This window comes from Melospiza georgiana, chromosome 31, assembly GCF_028018845.1.
Source record: "Melospiza georgiana isolate bMelGeo1 chromosome 31, bMelGeo1.pri, whole genome shotgun sequence".
In the NCBI taxonomy this organism is placed as follows: Eukaryota; Metazoa; Chordata; class Aves; order Passeriformes; family Passerellidae; genus Melospiza; species Melospiza georgiana.
This window is the reverse complement of record NC_080460.1, coordinates 2119007-2139526: the sequence shown is the minus strand read 5'-3', so window position 1 is coordinate 2139526 and position 20520 is coordinate 2119007. Positions and strand designations below refer to the sequence as shown.

Below are 20520 nucleotides of genomic sequence, written 5' to 3'. Positions count from 1 at the left end.
GCAGATCCCGTGTTGACACAGCTGGCTAAAAACACCCAGAAGGTTCCTGCCCTTTGTCTGGTAAAACACAAGGATTTTCTGCGAACTTCACCAAATCCGAGGTGTTTGCTGCTCCAATCTGGTGGTTTTGCTCATTCCGTAGCAAAGCAGGCGCTGACAGAAATGGGATTCCTTCTTCCACCTTCCTCCTCACTGGAAAAGGAGAACCAGCCCTACCCCCAGCACCCCAGAGCCCCCCAATCCCCTTGACCTTCCCTCTGCAAACATCTCCTACTAAATTCCATCCACAAACCCTGATGGTAACATTGGAAGATTCTAAAATCAAAGGCCATTTTATTGTCATAGCAAATACCAAAATAAAAAGGCTTCTTTGAATTCAGTACATAAGAAGATCAAGGACTGCTCTGGCAGAGCACTTCCGTGCTCCCAGCTATCAGCAGTGCCACAAACCTCTGTTCCCTTTGCTATAGAGTGGGTTTAAAGTTCAGATCTTCATCTCAGGATTACATAAACAGGACAACTTGCCTGTTAAAAACAGAGGAGTAAAGGTTTACATGGAGACTGATCCACTCTGGAACATTCAGCACATTTTAGAGTGAAGAAAACCTGAATGAAGACACAACAAAGGATTTTGGCTTATGAAAACTGACACACTCTCTCTCAACTTTGCTTTTGTTTTTTACTCTTAGAACAACTTAACTAAATTACACTAATACTTCAGCAGTCAGGGTTTTAATTAAAAAAAAAATCATTAAGAGCTCTTTATCCCAAGCTATTATCTTGCTGTGAAATCACACATTAAAAAAAAAAAGCCTTTATAATACCACTTTGGCTTAGTAGGGTCCTTTCATTAGTGAAAAATACTTGTGTAAAAGGAGGTGTTAGTTGCTGATGGAAACCTCAAGCATGAACACAGAACAATCTCAATTGAGCTCATCCTCATGGTGAAATTTCTGCTATTCCCTGTTAGGATCTGGCTGCACAGACCTAATTATGAGTCAGGAATATCACAGCCTCCCTGGGGAGGGAATTGAGTCTGATGTAGGTTCATATTTTCTAAGAAATACAAAGAGGATGGGACTCGAATGCTTCATTTCTATTTTGCATTTTCAAGCATCAACAGGGAAGAGAAAACTGCTGTAAAAACCCTGGAGGCAGCAGCTGAGATTCACCTGAGCTCTCTCTCAGAGCAACACAGAGAGATGAAGGTTTGAACACTGAAAGGTGAGACCAGGCAGCAAAAATTTGGGGCAGGAGCACTGGCATCATCTCAGAAGAGCATCCTGGCCTCTAATTACATCAGCAATTAATCACCAGGGTCTGCTGCTGGATTGGGTAGGGAAAAAAAGTGTTCTCTCTAGGCCTGGACTTTAATCCTCCAATTTTGCACGTGTGGAAAAGAAATCTCTGTTCCCTCCTTGCACCTGGGATGTGAGGAGCTGATCAGCTCTCTGGAGGGGAAGGTACATTCTGGAAAAGTGCTCTGAGACAAGAAGGGGAATCCATCTTTGGGTGGTTCAGGAAGAGCTGCTTGTCTCAGGATCACGGTTTGTCCTGAAATCTTCCTTCCACAAGGTCCAGTCAGCCCCAATCCCACAGGAGATCACTTCAGCTCACCTGAAGGTCCTTTTTCTAGTCAGACACTGTAAACACTGAGATCCAGCTGCTCCCACAGTGCAGATAACAAACTGAAAAACTCTCCAGCAGCTCCTCCCCAGCAAGGCCTTTCGTACAGTCAGGGTCCCTGAGACAAAAATTCTTTTCTTTCTGTTTTTTTTTTGTGACAATTTCCATCGTTTCACTGAAAATCTCACCCAGCTCTGCACTCCAGGATGCTGCAGCTGAACTGCTGGGACAACTCTCCTGTGCCCCACAACAACATGACAAATGGAAAACAAAGCAGTCAGGACACAGAAAATGAAGATTTTTGGGTCACTCTCAGTGTGATGTGGTCTAAGGCTTTGATCCCCCCATGGGTGGGACCTGCAGGGCTCCTCTGTCCCTCATGGGGTCACCTCATGTGGGCTCAGCAGCCCCAGCCTGGAGCAGCCACTTGTATGTAATGTACAAAATCTAGCACCTTATTTTCAGAGGGGATTCAAATAAAGTACTTGGAATTTTTAGGAACAAAAAAAACCCCAAAACAAGTTGTAGCAGCAATTCCCCTCCTTCCAAAACATCAACTTTTCTTTAGCTGCAACTGCTCTGAACTTCAATCCCAAATGAGGTTCCCACCCAGCTGATAGCCCTGACAGCATCTCCCAAATCCTTGGTCTGGGTGACCCAAGAGCTGGGGAGGTGGTGCAGCTACAGAACATACCTGGAGCTTAGAAATTACCAGAAAACCCACCCCATAAATACCAAAGTCCTTGTGGTCTAATTGTCATATAAAAGATTGAAAGGATTAAATCTGATTCATCTCTTTCAGCACAGGAAAAGGGAGAAAACTAAAAGGAATTTCCCAGTTCGTGATTTTTTGATAGAAAATGAATAGAAATCTTTCTTTTCAGTTGATGTTATGAAGTAGTTTTGTGTCCTCACTGGTTCCTGCTCCATCCTCCTCTTGGATTCCTTCTGCCAGTCCCTCTGCAGATTTGCTCTGGCTCCCTGCAGAGTCCATGAACATGTTGGGAATATCTTTGCCAAAGTAGATCTTGCTGTTGGCTGCAATTGCCTTGTACTTCATCAGCTGCAAGTACTCAGGAGTTAACTTGAGCTGCACGGAGAGAAAATCAGTCACAACAGCTCAGCTTTGGGAAAAGGGAATCCCTACCTGAGCACATGAGGCTTTCCACAGGGCATGGCCAGCCCTTCCCAGGGAAAACAGTGCCCAGAGCCAGGATTTCCTCCAGCAGGGCTGAGGGCAGCTCCAGATGCCAGAGAATAAATGGCAGAATGGAAAGGGAAGGGAGCAGCTGGGGAAAGGCTCAGTCCAAGCATGGAGATGGCTCAAGGGCTCATCCCTTGCAGCCCCTGCAAGGAGAGTTCTGAGGGGGGAAACATCCCTGGTTCTGAGGGGAACATCCCTGGTTCTGAGGGGAACATCCCTGGATGTGAGGGGAAACATCCCTGGATGTGAGGGAAATATCCCTGGCTATGAGGGGGAAACATTCCTGGATCTGAGGGGGAAACATCCCTGGTTCTGAGGGGGGAAACATCCCTGGCTCTGAGGGGGAAACATCCCTGGTTCGGTTCTGAGGGGGGAAACATCCCTGGCTCTGAGGGGGAAAACATGCCTGGCTCTGAGGGGAACATCCCTGGTTCTGAGGGGGAAACATTCCTGGATCTGAGGGGGAAACATCCCTGGTTCTGAGGGGGGAAACATCCCTGGCTCTGAGGGGAACATCCCTGGTTCTGAGGGGGAAACATCCCTGGTTCTGAGGGAAACATCCCTGGTTCTGAGGGGGGAAACATCTCTGGCTCTGAGGGGGAAAACATGCCTGGCTCTGAGGGAAACATCCCTGGCTATGAGGGGGAAACATCCCTGGATCTGAGGGGGAAACATCCCTGGATCTGAGGGGGGAAACATCCCTGGATCTGAGGGAAATATCCCTGGATGTGAGGGGGAAACATCCCTGGCTGTGAGGGAAATATCCCTGGTTCTGAGGGAAATATCCCTGGTTCTGAGGAGGGAAACATCCCTGGTTCTGAGGAGGGAAACATCCCTGGATCTGAGGGGGAAACATCCCTGGCTCAGTTCTGAGGGGGGAAACATTCCTGGCTCTGAGGGAAATATCCCTGGCTATGAGGGGGAAACATCCCTGGTTCTGAGGGGGGAAACATTCCTGGATCTGAGGGGAACATCCCTGGTTCTGAGGGAAACATCCCTGGCTATGAGGGGGAAACATCCCTGGTTCTGAGGAGGGAAACATCCCTGGCTCTCTCCTGGGAGCAGATCCACCAGTGACTCTGGGTGAATCTGGCTCATTCCTTCAGGATAATGACATTTTAAGAGAGGACAAACCCTGGGCACAAACACCCCAGTTCTCTGCTCCTTCTCCCTGACCACCACACAACTGAAATGTCCTGCTGGGATGTGCTGGGAACTTACTGTGGGCAGGAACACACCTGGCCATTCTATCCATGTAATTTTTCTGTTTGCACGTTGGATTTTTTGTTGTTTTTACTTCTGCAGTACTGAGGCTCTCCCAGGGTGTCTGAGATCAGTTCTTTCCCTTATTCTGCCCCTGCCTGTCACCCTGGAGATCTCCCTGCCAACTTGAGACTGGAATGAAAGCACATTTCTCATCACAACAGTGTGAAAGGGCAGCACTGAAAGTGATATTCCACAGAGAGCCCTGTGAGCCCCTGACAGAGCAGAGATTTCACACACCCTGACACTGATCCCTGCAGAGAACAAAATGAACTTGCAAATAAGGATCTAATTGTTGACTAACTGTTTCAGATGAAAGCTTTGCTGAGAGGACACGGCCTTGCTTTGCTTTTTGACTTAAACAAGGATCACTGCCTGCCCTGGTGCTGGTATTTCCCTACAGCCTGAGGCACCACAAAGGAGAGCACAGTACCTTGTTGGCCTCAGCCACCTTCATTGCAGTGTAACACTCAGCATCAGCTCTTGCCTTCTCTCGTGCAAGAAAAGCAGCATCTGGAAGCAAACACATGCTCTCAATCACATTTTTATTTCCCTTTGCACTGTTTGCAGCTGGTAACTCTTCAGAAGGTGGCCAGAGCCACCTCTGAACTACACAGGGAAGAGGGAACAAAATGGGAAACCCAGAAATGGGAGCTCAATTTACAGCTAAATGGCTGCAGGATGAGAGCACCAAGAAGCAAATTGCATCTGCAAGTGCCGAGCTCCAAGAACTTGACAAACATCAGGGTTTGATTATCCCCATCACGTGGGCAGAGCTGAGCCTTTCTTCTCGAGCCAGGGCTGACTCTGGTGCTGAAATGCAGAACTGCAGACGTGGGATTTACCCACAGCCCCTGCCCAGGGCCAGCAGCAGCCTGGGCAGCCCAGCAGATTCTCTGGGCTGTGGATGGGATTCCCAGATGGGATTTGGGATGTGCAGATGAAGTTCTGGCAGGCAGAGCAGGGGATTTTAACTTCTACAGGCTCTGCCCCTTGCAGAGATCCTGGCCAGGATCTCTGAATCCTTTTCTCTGCTGTATCAACAATTGCTCCAAGGCTCTGACTCTGTGGATGCTGAAATTCCTGACTCCTGGCACAGACACTTAAGGAACATTCCCCCTTTTCTGCACTCCTTTCCCCCTCTGCCTCTGCATCCATCCAGTGATAAATAATGATGGCTATCAGGCCAGCAGGGAAAAGATAAAATGAGTGGAATCCCGCCCATCCCCTGAGGCATGGAGCCACACAATTTTTTTTTTGCAATTGCAACATCTGAGAGCTGCACAGCTGGATAAACCATTTGTTTACTTCCCCTAGCAGGGAGGCCTGGGAGCTGCTGCACTTCAAGATCCTGTAAACAGCTGGATGGTCTGGCCCACAGCTTCCTCTCCTGGCTAAAAGCAGAGCTTGGGCCCAGTCAGAGACACCAGGAAAAAAAGGAGGAGGCAGGAATCCTCTGCCAGACTGAGGGCTGACACCTGCTGACACAGTTATAAGAAATAAATCCCATTGTATTTCTGCAAAGAGCTTCTTAATGAGAAGCTGCTGACCTGTAAAACTCTTAATTGGCTCCTCAATGGCTTCTGCAAAGCTTGTCAGGGCCTCTAATGAATGTAAGGGGAGAAAAGGCCTTGCCACTCCCAAGCTGGAATTGCAGAGCCCTCTCCACGCCCTGGAGTTTCTTTGACAAAGCAGTTTATCAGAACTTCTTAAATTCAGACTCCTGCAAAGATCACCTTGAGAAAGGGAGTTTCAAGAAGCACAGGCTGCAAAGAAATTCCTACTCCTGCTTGTGGTCAGGAACTTTACCCCCGAGAACGTCAGCCTGGACTGAAGAACAGTCAGCACACACTTCAAGAACTCCTTCAGGATTTACCCACAGGAAAGCTCACCCCTCACTCACCTTCAATCTCTGAAATCCTCTTCTCTGTCTCCTTTTCCATCACTTTCTGCCCATAAGTTATTTCAGCCACTTGTGCAATCTTTTCTGCCTCTGCAATGCAAACAAGAACACGCCCACGCTGTCATCACACGTTCTCCTAACACCAGGAGCAGCCTCACCCTGGAAAATCCTCACTCATCACCCACTTCAGGTGCAAATAAACGGTGGGAACAATTTCCAAAGCTGGAACCCACTTGAGAAACTCCTGAGTTTCTTTGGGGATGTTTCAGATCAGGGAAGGTCTCAGTGAAGCAGGTGCATCCATCCCTCCCTCCTTGGGGTCTCTGCTCTCTGTCCCCCCTTTCCCTCTCCCAACCCAGCCCCACAGACCTATCAGAGCTTTCTTCCTCTCTGTCTCTGCCTCCTTCTCCACCACCTTCTGCTTCTGGGCTGCTATCAGCAGCTTTGTCTTCTCACTCTCCCTGGGGAGCAGAAAAACCAGTTAAAACCAGGACCTCAATGCTGTGGGACTCCCAGCACAGCCCCAGAACGAGCTGCTGCCTTTCCCCTCCTTCCAGCATGTGGGATCAGCAATGTCTGCACAGAGCTTTTTGCTTGAATCAAAACATTCTTTCCTCCTCTCCACAGCAGGAAGATTTCCCTGTGACAATCCCTGCAGGCTGCCCTGCTGCCTTTTCTATCTTTTTGGTTTTTACTTATATTCATGAGTTTTTTTAAGTGAACATAAATAAAAACTCTGCTCCTGCTCCCAGTCAGGGAAGAGACCCTGGAACTGAGTCTCTCAGCACATCCTGCTGTATTTATTACACAGGATTTAGCACAAGCAAGCCCAAAAGGTGACAGGCAGTGCTGGGGAAGCAGAGTGGATGAGAGGGATCCAATCCTGGCAGCTGGCTCAGGGCACTGCAGAGGGATCAGCACTGTCAAGTGCTGTCAAAGAGAGTTATTTCAAAGCTTTGCAAGTCTTCAGCTTGTTGAATCAACAGTTTCTCCATCCCAGTCAAACAAGAGGATTAGTGGTGAAATCCATCCCTCTGCCACTCAGGCTCAGCAGGGGAAGGAGCCCCAGGGCAAACCCTGCCTGTGCTCAAGGGCTGAAGTGCTCAGAGCTGCTCCTCCTCAGCCCCATCCTGAGGGGAAGAAGGCTGAGGGCACCACAATGCCCCAACCCTGAGTTTTTGTGCCCTTCTGGGTCCCTTTGGGCACTTACATGAGCTCGTAGTTCCTCCGGATGGTTTCAGGGATGTTTGGCTTTGTCACTCGAACTGCCTGCAGGGAGAGACACACCAGAGAACCTGGGCCACAGATTGTGACCAGGCCCAAACCCCACAGAGAAACAGCACTGAAAGGTCTCCTGAAACGACAGGAGAGTGTAACCTGGGCAAAGAGCACCCAGGAGAAACTCAACACACCAAAACTGGGAGGGGACAGGAAGGGCACTGCTCCTACTCCCTAGGTTAAATGAAATTTGTGTTGTAAAGCAATTTCCTAAAGAAATCTCAGTTTCTTGTTTCCTTTTAGCCCTTTCCCCTCTTCACAATCTTATTGCTTGACTCCCCAACTTCTGAAGAGCCTCTAGTGCCACAACAATCTGCCCCTTCAATATCTCAATCAAACCCTGATTACCTGTATAATTAATCCAGGGGCCATCGTGGTTAGGTCTTGCTGCAAAGCCAGTTTGAGGTTTTCATCAATTTGATCTGATTGGGGAGAAAAGAGAAGGGAATGAAAGATCCCCCAAAGCAGTTTCCTGGGATGTGAGCTGGGATGGCTCACATTTCTCATTCCTGGAAAGCACAAATGGGAGTTGGATGAAGAAGTGCTGGGCTGACCCCAGGCAGGCTCCCAGCTATGGGACACACCACAGGAATGTGGCAGGCATGAAAGGAAACCCTGAAGTTTCCCTTAACCTGCAGCCTGGAATCTTCCCGAGCCACATCCAGCATCTTCACAACCAGCAATCTGTGCTCTAACCCCTTCCCCACTGAAATTCCCCACTAAATCCTGGAGTGATGAGGTAAATCCTGACTGACTGTGACCTGTGCCAGCAAATGGAAAGGCAGGAATGGGAAATGGCAGCATCAGTTGCTTTAACAGGCTGCAAAAATCATCAGCAATGTCTCTTTGGCTCAAGGAGACCCAGAACTCCAGCACAGCTGAGGATTTCAAAAGGAAACATAACCTAAACCCTGCTCTGATGAAAGCTCCAAGGAGGGCAGAGCTTCCAGCTGGGGCCTGCTGGGAAGTGCAGAGGGAAAAAATCAAACAGTAACAGCCTTGAGAGGGATCACATCACACTCCTGCACTGTTTGCTTTGGTCCCAGTTTCCTCTCTGGACCTCCTGATGAAGGCCAGCCAGGAGTTTGGGAAGCAGCTGTTATCAGTTCCCTGCACCTGCTGGCAGATGTGGGGGCACAGGGCTGCTCAGAGGGGCTGCAGAGCCCCAGGGCTTGCAGGGAGTTTGCACAAGTTCAGGAGCTTTCAGCCCATTTCAAGCAGCAGCTGCCAACATCTGGAGCCTCCACGAGCCAGGAACTCACCCAGCCACCAGCAGGAGCTGGGAACTGGGGGGAGCTGAGCCCCAGTGTGGGAAGGCTCCATGGAAAAGCCAGGCTGAAGAGCCAACAGGAGCCTGCAAACACCCTGAGCTCACCCAGACACAAAACCTGTCCTGCTGGGCCCCCAACAGCCCAAAAACTGCGAGGATTTCCTGTGAGCCCAGAGCCAGAAACAAAACACTCAGCACTGCAGGAAACCACAGCATCCCCTCATTCCCTGCTGCCCCGTGCCTGCTGGGCAGGGCAGCTCCTGCCAGCCCTGTGGGCACAGCTACAGCCCAAAGCTCTGGCCAGGGGTGTGTGCTGAGTTTCTGTGAGAGCAGGAAGGCACAGCCAGGCTGTTCCACGTGCATCAGACAGTCCTGTGACCAATTCAATCCATGCCAGCTGCTGCACATGCACAGAGAGTGGCACAGAATTGCTGCTCCCTTCCCTAAAGGGAGGCTGCTGGCAGGGCTGGCTGTGCAGTTTGTTGTTACAACAGAACTGAGGCACTCAGCTCCAAAAGATAACAGGGATAAAGTATGGCAGCTGGCTAAGAACCCTGCTGCAAGCAGGGCCAGCTTGGGATTCAGGATATAACATGGATAAAACATGGATAAAAAAACCCAAACACTTGGGATGCATGGATAAAACTCCCCAACATCTGGGATTCATGGATAAAACCCCCCAGAACTTGGGATTCATGGATAAAACATGGATAAAACACAAATAAAACATGAATAAACATGGATAAAACCCCCCAACACTTGTGATTCATGGATAAAACATGGATAAAACCCCCCAATAGTTGGGATTAATGGATAAAACCCCCCAACACTTGGGATTCATGGATAAAACATGGATAAAACACAAATAAAACATGAATAAACATGGATAAACCCCCCCCAACAGTTGGGATTCATGGATAAAACATGGATAAAACCCCCCAGCACTTGGGATTCATGGATAAAACCCCCAACACTTGGGATTCATGGATAAAACCCCCCAAAACTTGGGATTCATGGATAAAACATGGATAAAAGATGGATAAAACACAGATAAAACCCCCCAACATTTGGCATTCATGGATAAAACCCCCAACACTTGGAATTCATGGATAAAACCCCCAACACTTGGAATTCATGGATAAAACATGGATAAAACCCCCCAGAACTTGGGATTCATGGATAAAACATGGATAAAAAAACCCAAACACTTGGGATTCATGGATAAAACATGGATAAAAGATGGATAAAACACAGATAAAACCCCCCAACATTTGGCATGCATGGATAAAACCCCCCAGAACTTGGGATTCATGGATAAAACATGGATAAACTCCCCCAACAGTTGGGATTCATGGATAAAACATGGATAAAACCCCCAGCACTTGGGATTCATGGATAAAACATGGATAAAACACAAATAAAACATGAATAAACATGGATAAAACCCCCCAACACTTGGGATTCATGGATAAAACATGGATAAAACACAAATAAAACATGAATAAACATGGATAAAACCCCCCAACAGTTGGGATTCATGGATAAAACATGGATAAAACCCCCCAACACTTGGGATTAATCGATAAAACATGGATAAAACATGGATAAAACATGGATAAAACTCCCCAACAGTTGGGATTCATGGATAAAACCCCCCAGAACTTGGGATTCATGGATAAAACACAAATAAAACATGAATAAACATGGATAAAACCCCCCAACAGTTGGGATTCATGGATAAAACATGGATAAAACACAGATAAAACCCCCCCAACACTTGAGATTCATGGATAAAACCCCCAACACTTGGGATTCATGGATTAAAAATGGATAAAACCCCCCAACAGTTGGGATTCATGGATAAAACATGGATAAACTCCCCCAACAGTTGGGATTCATGGATAAAACATGGATAAAACATGGATAAAACATGGATAAAACTCCCCAGAACTTGGGATTCATGGATAAAACCCCCCAACACTTGGGATTCATGGCTAGAACATGGATAAAACATGGACAAAACATGGACAAAACATGGATAAAACTCCCCAGCACTTGGGATTCATGGATAAATCCCCCCAACACTTGGGATTCATGGCTAGAACATGGATAAAACCCCCCAACAGTTGGGGGTTCTGCACTGACAGCCCACAGGGAGAAGCCCCAGAGGCAGCAGCTCACCAAAGAGCTCGATGTACACCTCCTGCAGAGTGTGCACGCTGCAGAACTGGTTCAGCTCGTGGTGGATCTTGTTGAAGATGAGAGCCTTGTCATAGTCAGCCGTGTAGTTCTTGACAATGTCGTACACTGGGAGAGAAGAGGAACCACAGAATCAGAAAAATCACAGAATGATGAGGTTGGAAGAGATTTCTTGAGTCCAACCTGTGCCCTAACACCTCACCCAGACCACAGCACCCAGTGCCATGTCCAGGCTTTTTCTAAACACACCCAGAGATGGTGATTCCACCCTGAGAAGAACATTCCAGTGCTTTATTATTCTATTCTATTCTATTCTATTCTATTCTATTCTATTCTATTCTATTCTATTCTATTCTATTCTATTCTATTCTATTCTATTCTATTCTATTCTATTCTATTCTATTCTATTCCATTTCTATTCCATTCCATTTCTATTCCATTCCATTTCTATTCCATTCCATTCCTTTCTATTCCATTCCATTCCTTTCTATTCCATTCCATTCCATTCCATTCCATTCCATTCCATTCCATTCCATTCCATTCCATTCCATTCCATTCCATTCCATCCCATTCCATTCCATCCCATTCCATTCCATCCCATTCCATTCCATCCCATTCCATTCTTCTATTCTATTATTCTATTCCATTCCATTCCATTCCTACTCTATTTCTATTTCTATTCCTATTTGTATTTGTATTTGTATTTCTATTTCTATTTCTATTTCTATTCCTATTTCTATTATTTCTCCTAATATCCACCCTAACCCTTCCGTATTTGTATTTGTATTTGTATTTGTATTTGTATTTCTATTCCTATTTCTATTATTTTTCCTAATATCCACCCTAACCCTTCCGTATTTGTATTTGTATTTGTATTTGTATTTGTATTTGTATTTGTATTTGTATTTGTATTTCTATTCCTATTTCTATTATTTCTCCTAATATCCACCCTAACCCTTCCCTGACATACCCTGGAGGGATCAGGGGGGCTGGAGCAGGGAGAGCAGGCTCAGCACTCTCAGGGAAAGCCCTGCAGCTCAATCTCAGTGCAGAATGAAATGAGGCACTCCCTGCTCTCAAACCCTCTGCTCAGGGCAGCTTTATTCACTGCTGCTATTTTTTGTGGCATCAAAATCTGGTGTTTTCCTCACCAATATCTGTCCCCTGCCCTGTCTGGAGCACCCCCAGGCAGTGCTGGGGCTGCACACACACACACACAGCTCCCTGCTGCATTCCCATGCTCAAACCCAAAGGATTTGGGCAAAGGCTGCCCAGGTGGATCTCCAGGAGCTTTTGCTCACAGCCCCTGAACGCCCTGGGACTCCAACCTGCTGCACAAAGCTCAGGGGGGCTGGGGTAGAAACAATCAACAGCAAAAATTCCATGGGGAGGGGGCAGAGGTGACTGGCAGAGCTCAGGGCACACCTGTGGGACAGCCTGGCACCCTCCAAACCCTGCCCAGCACCCCTTGTGGGACAGCCTGGCTCTGTCCAGACAAACCCAACCCTGCTGTGGGACAGCCTGGCACCCTCTAAACCCAACCCCTGCTGTGGGACAGCCTGGCACCCTCCAAACCCAACCCAACCCTACCCTCCTGAGGGACAGCCTGGCACCCTCCAAACCCAGCCCCTGCTGTGGGACAGCCTGGCTCTGTCCAGACAAACCCAACCCTGCTGGGGACAGCCTGGCACCCTCCAAACCCAGCCCAGCCCCTCCTGTGGGACAGCCTGGCACCCTCCAGGATTCCTGGCTTCCTCCAGGTAATTCCAGCCCTTCTTGGGGACAGCCTGGCTCCCACCAGGATTCCTGGCTTCCTCCAGGCTCATCCAGCCCCTCATGTGGGACAGTCTGGCTGCATCCAGACAAACCCAACCCCTCCTGGGGACAGCCTGGCTCCCTCCAAACCCAACCCCAGCTGTGGGACAGCCTGGCACCCTCCAAACCCAGCCCAGCACCCTCTGTGGGACAGCCTGGCTCCCTCCAAATCCAGCCCAGCCCCACCTTTGGGACAGCCTGGCTCCCTCCAGAATTCCTGGCTTCCTCCAGGTAATTCCAGCCCTTCTTGGGGACAGCCTGGCTCCATCCAGACAAACCCAACCCCTCCTGGGGACAGCCTGGATCCCACCAAACCCAGCCCAGCCCCTCCTGAGGGATAGCCTGGCTCCCTCCAGGATTCCTGGCCCCCTCCAGGTAATTCCAGCACCCCATGTGGGACAGCCTGGCCCCCTCCAGGTAATTCCAGCCCTTCTTGGGGACAGCCTGGCTCCCTCCAAATCCAGCCCAGCCCCACCTTTGGGACAGCCTGGCTCCCTCCTGGCTCCCTCCAGGCAATTCCAACCCCTCCTGTGGAACAGCCTGGCTGTGGAACAGCCCCTCCAAACCCGGCCCAGCACCCTCTGTGGGACAGCCTGGCTCCCTCCAGGTAATTCCAAACTCATCACCCCCTGTAGGACAGGCTGACTCCCACCAAACCCAGCCCAGCCCCTCCTGGCTCCCTCCAGGTAATTCCAGCCCCTTCTGGCTCCCTGCAGGCAATTCCCTCCTGACTCTCTCCAGGCAATTCCCTCCTGGCTCTCTCCAGGCAATTCCAGCCCCTCCTGGCTCTCTCCAGGCAATTCCAGCCCCTCCTGGCTCTCTCCATGCAAATCCAGCCCAGCCCAGCCCAGCCCCAGGGCAGAGCTCTGTGACTCACCCGCGCTCTGGATGAGGAAATTCACCACCTCGATCCTGTCGAAGTAAATCATCACTCCCCCGCTGCCAAAAAAAAACCACAGAGAAAACACAAAATGAGCTTTGCAGGAGGCTGAGGGGCTCCAAGGGGGACTGTGCCCTCTGGGGCTCCCAGTGAGCCCAGTTTGGGGCTGGGAAGAGCTGGGTTTTGCCAGTGAGCCCAGTTTGGGGCTGGGAAGAGCTGGGTTTTGCCAGTGAGCCCAGTTTGGGGCTGGGAAGAGCTGGGTTTTGCCAGTGAGCCCAGTTTGGGGCTGGAGAAGAGCTTGGTTTTGCCAATTTCCCCTGTTTGGAGACGGGAAGGAGCTCAGTTTTGCCATTTTCCTCAGTTTTGCCATTTTCCTCAGTTTGGGCCTGGAGAGGAGCTCGGTTTTGCCAGTTTGGGGCTGGGGGGAGCTCAGTTTTACCAGTGAGCCCAGTCTGGAGCTGGAGAGGAGCTCGGTTCTGCCAGTGTCCCAAATTTGGGGCTGGGGACAGCTCGGTTTTGTCACTGTCCCCAGTTTGGGGCTGGGCAGGAGTTCAGTTTTGCCATTATCCCCAGTTTGGGCTCAGCAGGAGCTCAGTTTTGTCACTGTCCCCGGTCTGGGCTCGGGAGCAGCTCGCTTTTGCCGGTGTCCCCGGTTTAAGCTCGGTTCCGAGCAGCTCCCAGCCGGTTGGCAATCACCGACCATCTCACCTGGTGCCGCACGGGACATTCTTCACCTCGTCCGTCTGCAGCGTGGTCTGCAGGGATTGAAGAAAAGAGGCTTAAGAGAGGGATTTCCCCGGGGTTTTTTTACCGAGAGCCGCCTGTCCGCGGTACCGGGCACGGCCACAGCAGCCCCGGTGCCCCCCGGTGCCCGCCCCGCCCGGGCCCGCGCCCAGCAGCACCTGCACTGACTTGTAGGACGTGATGAAGGGCAGCATGAGGTGGAAGCCGGGCCCGCTGGTGGAGGTCAGCAACGCTCCGCCGCTGTGAGGGAACGGGAGAGAGACAGAGAGAAAGAGGGAGGGAACCGTGAGCGGCGGCGGCGGCTGGCCGGTACGCGGCTCTCTCCCCGCAGGGAGCCCCGCCGGGCTGCCTCACCGGTAGTAGACACCGATGTGCCCCTCATCGATCTTGTGCACGGCCGAGAGCAGCGCGGCGGCCGCCACGCCGAGGGCGAGGGCGGCGATGGCGCCGAGCTGGGCCATGCCCGGCACCGGCGGCGGCGGCACCGGCGGCGCGCCACTGACGTCATCACCGCGCGACGCTCCCCCGCGCTGCCGCCGCCAGGGGGCGATGGAGGAGCGGGGAATGAGGAGCCGGAGGCCGCGGGTTCGAGACCCGCCCGCGCCCGCCCGAGGGGTTGGGGTGCGGAGACCCCCGAGACCCCCGGGCAGGGGGACAGAGAGAGGCGGAGGAGTCGAGACTCATCCCATTGCAGCCCCTGCCACGGGCCGGGACACTTCTATTTCCCACTTTTCCCCATTTCCACTTTCCCACTCCACTTTCCCACTTTTCCACATTTCCCACTGAAGACCCTCACAGGCCGGGACATTTCCCACTTTTCCACTTTTCCACATTCCCACATTTCCCCTTTTCCACATTTACACATTCCTACTTTTCCCCTTTTACACTTTTCCACATTCCCACATTTCCACGTTCCCACATTCCCACTTTTCCACATTTCCACACTTCCACATTTCCACTTTTCCACATTTCCATTTCCCATTTTTCCCCTTTTCCACATCCCACATCCACTTTTCCACGTTCCCACACTCCCACTTTTCCACATTTCTGCATTTCCACATTTCCATTTCCCACATTCCCACATTCCCACACTTCCACATTTCCACATTTCCCACATTCCCACTTGACCGCTTTTCCACATTTCCACATTCCTACTTTTCCACATTTCCCACTTTTCCACTTTCCCCCTTTTCCCATTTCCCACATTCCCCACATTCCCACTTCACCGCTTTTCCACATTTCCACATTCCTACTGTTCCACATTTCCCACTTTTTCACTTTTCCCCTTTTCCCATTTTCCACATTCCCACATTTCCACATTCCTACTTTTCCACTTTTCCACATTCCCACTTTTCCACATTTCCACCACTTTTCTACTCTCCCACTTTTCCACTTATTTCCACATTTCCCACAGAAGACCCTCAGCTGGAAAGGGCCCACAGGGTCATCCAGTCCAACTCCTGGCCCTGCACGGCCACCCCAACAATCCCACCTTGTCCAAATGCTACTGGAGATCTGACTCTAATATCTAACCCAAATCCCCCCTCTGTCAATTATTGTTCTCAGCCACAACATTTCTATTTCTCAGCCACAACATTTTTTATTTCATCTCTGACCTCTCCCTGCATTGCCCCCCACACAGACCCCCCTGCTCGTTTGGGCAATCACAGGAAACGGGACGGGCCAGCAACCAGAATCATCCAGCTCTGAAATCCTGGAAAGAGCCTTAAAAACCACGTAAAAAAACGTCACTAAAGCAGAATGATTTGATCTTTCCTCGTGATGGATCTCTGAGGTTATATATAACAACCCTGTCAGGAGGGTTCAGCGCCATTTAGGAATAAGGAATGAAATATCCACGATATTTGTCAATCCAAATTTTACAGCTCTTAAAGAAGCCCAAAAGGGCGCCAGAGATGAAAAACACCCTGCAGTTGGTGTTTTTTTAAAGGCGGTTGCCCAGATTTAAGGCCTTGATAAAATGTATTAAATCTTTAAAGGTTTTAATGAATCTAGTATGTGTTTCATAAATCACAAGGCTCTGCTCAGCCCCTCTCAGTTTAATAAGGGTAAACTAGGAAATTGCTCTGAGCTGGAGCAAAATGCATCCATGGAATATTGAAAAGTAATAGGTTTTTAAATGTGGGGTGTTCTGGCTCGCAGCAGAGGTTTTGCTTCATAACACCAGCACTATATCACTGCCCTGAGCGGGAAACCAGCTGTGGCCACGTGTTTAACAGCATCAAGATGTGAACCAGCACAAAGGTAAATATTATTTGTAATAATCCTAAAAAAAAAAAAAAAAGCCAAAAAAAAAAATCATTACCGCTGGACTGGAGGCCAGGAACATTCAGTGGTGTCTGTGCCACGGTGCTTGGGGTTTGAACAGGGCTGTTTGGAGGGATAAATGGTTTGGAGGGATAAATGGGTTATTGCACCCAGTTCTCTCCAGCTCCTTCATCCCTACCTCATCCTGCTGCCCTTGTGAAAATATCCTGGGGGGTTTTCAGTGCAGTTGAGTGAGAAAATTTGGGGGGGCTCTGGGTGTTTGTGGGTCCGGACTCGTGGGGATGGAGCTGGGATGGGACCCAGGCAGGCCCTGGGTGGGATGAGGGCAGAGCTGAGATAGATGTGGGCACAGCTGGGATGGCCATGGGTAGAGATGGGATGGCCATGGGCACAGCTGGGTTATCCATAGGCACAGCTGGCATGGCCATGCAGAGCTGGAATAGCCAGGGGCACAGCTGGGATGGCCATGGCACAGCTGGCATGGCTGTGGGCACAGCTGGGATGGCTGTGGGCATAGTTGGGGTAGCCGTGGCACAGCTGGGATGGGTATGGACACAGCTGGGATAGCCATGGGCACAGCTGGGTTACCTGTGGGCACACCTGAGGTGGCCATGGCAGAGCTGGGATGGCTGTGGGCACAGCTGGGGTGGCTGTGGGCAGAGATGGGATGGCCGTGGGCACAGCTGGAATAGCCATGGACACAGCTGGGATGGCCGTGGGCAGAGATGGGATGGCCGTGGGCACAGCTAGAATAGCCCTGGGCACAGCTGGATTATCCATGGGCACACCTGGATTAGCCATGGGCACAGCTGGGCTCCCTGTGGGGACAGCTGGGATCCCCATGGGCACAGCTAGGTTAGCCCTGGGCACAGCTGGGTTCCCCGTGGGCATAGCTGAGTTCCCTGTGGGCACAGCTGGGTTCCCCGGGGGCAGACCCGGGCGGGATGGGCCCGGCTCGGTCCCAGTTCTGTCTCGGCTCGGTCCCGGCTCTGTCCCGGCTCTGTCTCGGCTCTGTCCCGGCTCGGTCCCGGCTCTGTCCCGGCTCGGTCCCAGCTCTGTCTCGGCTCGGTCCCGTCTCTGTCCCGGCTCTGTCCCGGCTCTGTCCCGGCTCGGTCCCGGCTCTGTCTCGGCTCTGTCCCGGCTCGGTCCCGGCTCTGTCCCGGCTCGGTCCCAGCTCTGTCTCGGCTCGGTCCCGTCTCTGTCCCGGCTCTGTCCCGGCTCTGTCCCGGCTCGGTCCCGGCTCGGTCTCGGCTCGGTCTCGGCTCTGTCCCGGCTCGGTCCCGGCTCTGTCCCGGCTCTGTCTCGGCTCGGTCCCGGCTCGGTCCCGGCTCTGTCTTGGCTCGGTCCCGGCTCTGTCCCGGCTCGGTCCCGGCTCTGTCCCGGCTTGGTCTCGGCTCGGTCCCGGCTCTGTCCCGGCTCTGTCTCGGCTCGGTCCCAGCTCTGTCCCGGCTCTGTCCCGGCTCGGTCCCGGCTCTGTCCCGGCTCGGTCCCGGCTCTGTCCCGGCTTGGTCTCGGCTCGGTCCCGGCTCTGTCCCGGCTCGGTCCCGGCTCTGTCCCGGCTCTGTCTCGGCTCTGTCCCGGCTCGGTCCCGGCTCGGTCCCAGCGGGGCGGGGCAAGGCGCGCTGTAAAGCCTGTCTGCCCTCGTTAGCTGTCACTGTAACAATGCCGCGCTGGCAATAAAGGCAATTCCGAGGCTGTTGGCCATTAATCACCTCCTGACAGCTGCGAACAGGGCTGGAAAAACTCCGTCCCCGCGCTCCTGCTCTGGCGTTTAAGGTTACCTGTGCAGCTGCAGCGGGGGGGGCAGAGCTCTGCTCCAAAGCCGGTCCTGCCCCAACCCCACTCCTGCCTCCATCTCCGTTTCCATCCTGTCCCCGAGCCCATCTCAAATTCTGCCTCCATCTCCAGTTCCATCCCATCCCATCCTACCCCATCCCATGGATCCCATCCCATCCCATAGATCCCATCCCATGGATCCCATCCCATTTCATGGATCCCATCCCATCCAATCCCATCCCATGGATCCCATCCCATGGATTCCATCCCATCCCATGGACCCCATCCCATGGATCCCATCCCATCCCATGGATCCAATCCCACCCCATCCCATCCCATAGATCCCATCCCATTTCATGGATCCCATCCCATGGATCCCATCCCATGGATCCAATCCCATCCCATTTCATGGATCCCATCCCATGGATCCCATCCCATGGATCCAATCCCATCCCATTTCATGGATCCCATCCCATGGATTCCATCCCATCCCATTTCATGGATCCCATCCCATGGATCCAATCCCATCCCATCCCACCCCATCCCATCCCATGGATCCCATCCCATGGATCCCATCCCATCCCATCCCATAGATCCCATCCCATGGATCCCATCCCATCCCATGGATCCCATCCCATCCCATGGATCCCATCCTGCCCCATCCCATGGACCCCATCCCATGGATCCCATCCTGCCCCATCCCATGGATCCCATGGATCCTATCCCACCCCATCCCATGGATCCCATCCCATTATCCCATCCTATCCCATTATTCCATCCCATTATTCCATCCCAGCTGTCCCCTAGCTGACACCTGAAGGAGCAGTGGATCCCAGGAAGGGAAATCCCTGGCAGGAGCTGCAGCCTGCTTGGCTGGGCCCTTTCCTGCTCTGGGAGGGGGAACACTCCCCCAGCTGCCTCCACGGAAGGTTATTTGCCGATTATGGGGCAGAGCTGTGTTCCAGAGTGTCGGGGCTCGTTCCGTGTCAGCTCTAACAATGCAGCCCTTGGCAGCTCGGTGGCGTTTGCCATTAATCATCCCCTGACAGCCCAGAGCTCACACGTGGTCACTGTGCCCCCTTCCTTCCTTCCCAAATCATGAGCTGAGGACCCACAAGAGGGGCGTGTGGGGTGGGCAGAGAGCAGGGAGACAACCGAGCTCGCAGCGAGCAACCCCTGGGAGGAGGCTCTGGGGAAAGCCCTACAGAACTGGCACTCCCAGCCTTTCCTCCCGTCCTTCCCCAGCCCCTGGGCAGGAGCTGGGCTCTGTCCTGGGCTCGCTGATCCCACTGGGAGCCAGTTCCCAGCACAGGAGGGGAGTTCTCCCCGAGGCTGCTCTCCACGTCCCGCAGGCGCCAGCCCCGTGGCCGGGTGCCAGCGTGCCAGGTCATCCCCCAGCAAAGAAAGGAGCAATGTGTTTCCAGCCCCCCAATGCTGTTTTCTAAAGGGAAATGATTAATGGTGCTTGGAAACCACAATTCAGGCCGGCAAAGAAAGTAGATTTACCCGAAACATGCGTGAGAATTAGTGCTGGGATGGGCTCCTGGGGCAGAGGGGGGGGAGCTAATGGCAAACAGAGCCCGTCTGTGTGCAGGGGGAGGGAGCAGCCCGCCAAAAACATGGGCTGGAGGAGCTGGGATGGAGCTCCAGGAGGAGGAGAGTGGCTGGCACAGCCAGGTCCCCTCCCCAGCTGGGATCCTGTCACTCCTTCCCTGGGCTGCAGTGAGATGGACAAGGGAATTCTCCTCTCGCGTGTGTCCAAACAGCACAAGAAAGGATGGATGGTGCTGATGGCACCAACACCATTCCCAGAAGTCCAGGAGACACCTGGGAGAAGCAGGAGAACCCAGGAAACTCCGGCCTGTAAATGCCAAATGCTTCCAAAATGTCTCAGGGAAGGATCTCACCTTGCTCCTGCTGGGAGGATCCACTGGGATGGGTTGGAGCCTTCCAGGTGCTTCATCCCTGGGCAGCACGAAACCTCAGAGAAGGGGAAAACACACTTTTCCTCCATGAGTGGGAGGGAGGTGGCTGTGGCAGCCCCTGGAGTGTGGGAGCTGCAGCATCATCCTGCTGAGTTTCCAAGTTCATGGCAAAGGTTTGCAGGCACAAATCCTGACCTGGTTCTAAGCTGCTTCCGTGCTCTGCTCTGCCCAGGAGAGCAGCAAGGGAGGGGAAGCAGGAACAGGTGATGCAAATTTATCACCTGAATCCAGAGATAACCCCAAGATCCTGCCTTTGCCTCAGCTCTGGATCAAGGCAGCAGCCGGCCC

At 52.0% G+C, this 20520-nt stretch overlaps 1 protein-coding gene across 1 annotated transcript; it reads right to left on the bottom strand.

The window, feature by feature from the left end:
- Nucleotides 1-665: 665 nt before the first annotated feature.
- ERLIN2 (ER lipid raft associated 2) lies at nucleotides 666-14654 on the bottom strand. The gene is made up of 11 exons (XM_058042379.1): nucleotides 14537-14654; nucleotides 14341-14422; nucleotides 14147-14193; nucleotides 13436-13497; nucleotides 10726-10851; nucleotides 7623-7696; nucleotides 7207-7265; nucleotides 6366-6457; nucleotides 5997-6086; nucleotides 4527-4606; nucleotides 666-2716 (listed from the first exon to the last, which is right to left on the bottom strand). The coding sequence occupies exons 1-11, from the start codon at nucleotides 14641-14643 to the stop codon at nucleotides 2507-2509; spliced, it is 1029 nt and encodes a 342-aa protein (XP_057898362.1). The 5' UTR covers nucleotides 14644-14654; the 3' UTR covers nucleotides 666-2506.
- Nucleotides 14655-20520: the final 5866 nt, after the last annotated feature.

Coding starts and splice junctions, on each gene's coding strand:
- ERLIN2 (XM_058042379.1), bottom strand. CDS start 14,643: ATGGCCCAGCTCGGCGCCATCGCCGCCCTCGCCCTCGGCGTGGCGGCC. Junction 4,607..5,996: donor GAGGATTTCAGAGATTGAAG/GTGAGTGAGGGG, acceptor GTTTGCTTCCAG/ATGCTGCTTTTCTTGCACGA. Junction 2,717..4,526: donor AGGTGGCTGAGGCCAACAAG/GTACTGTGCTCT, acceptor CTCTCCGTGCAG/CTCAAGTTAACTCCTGAGTA.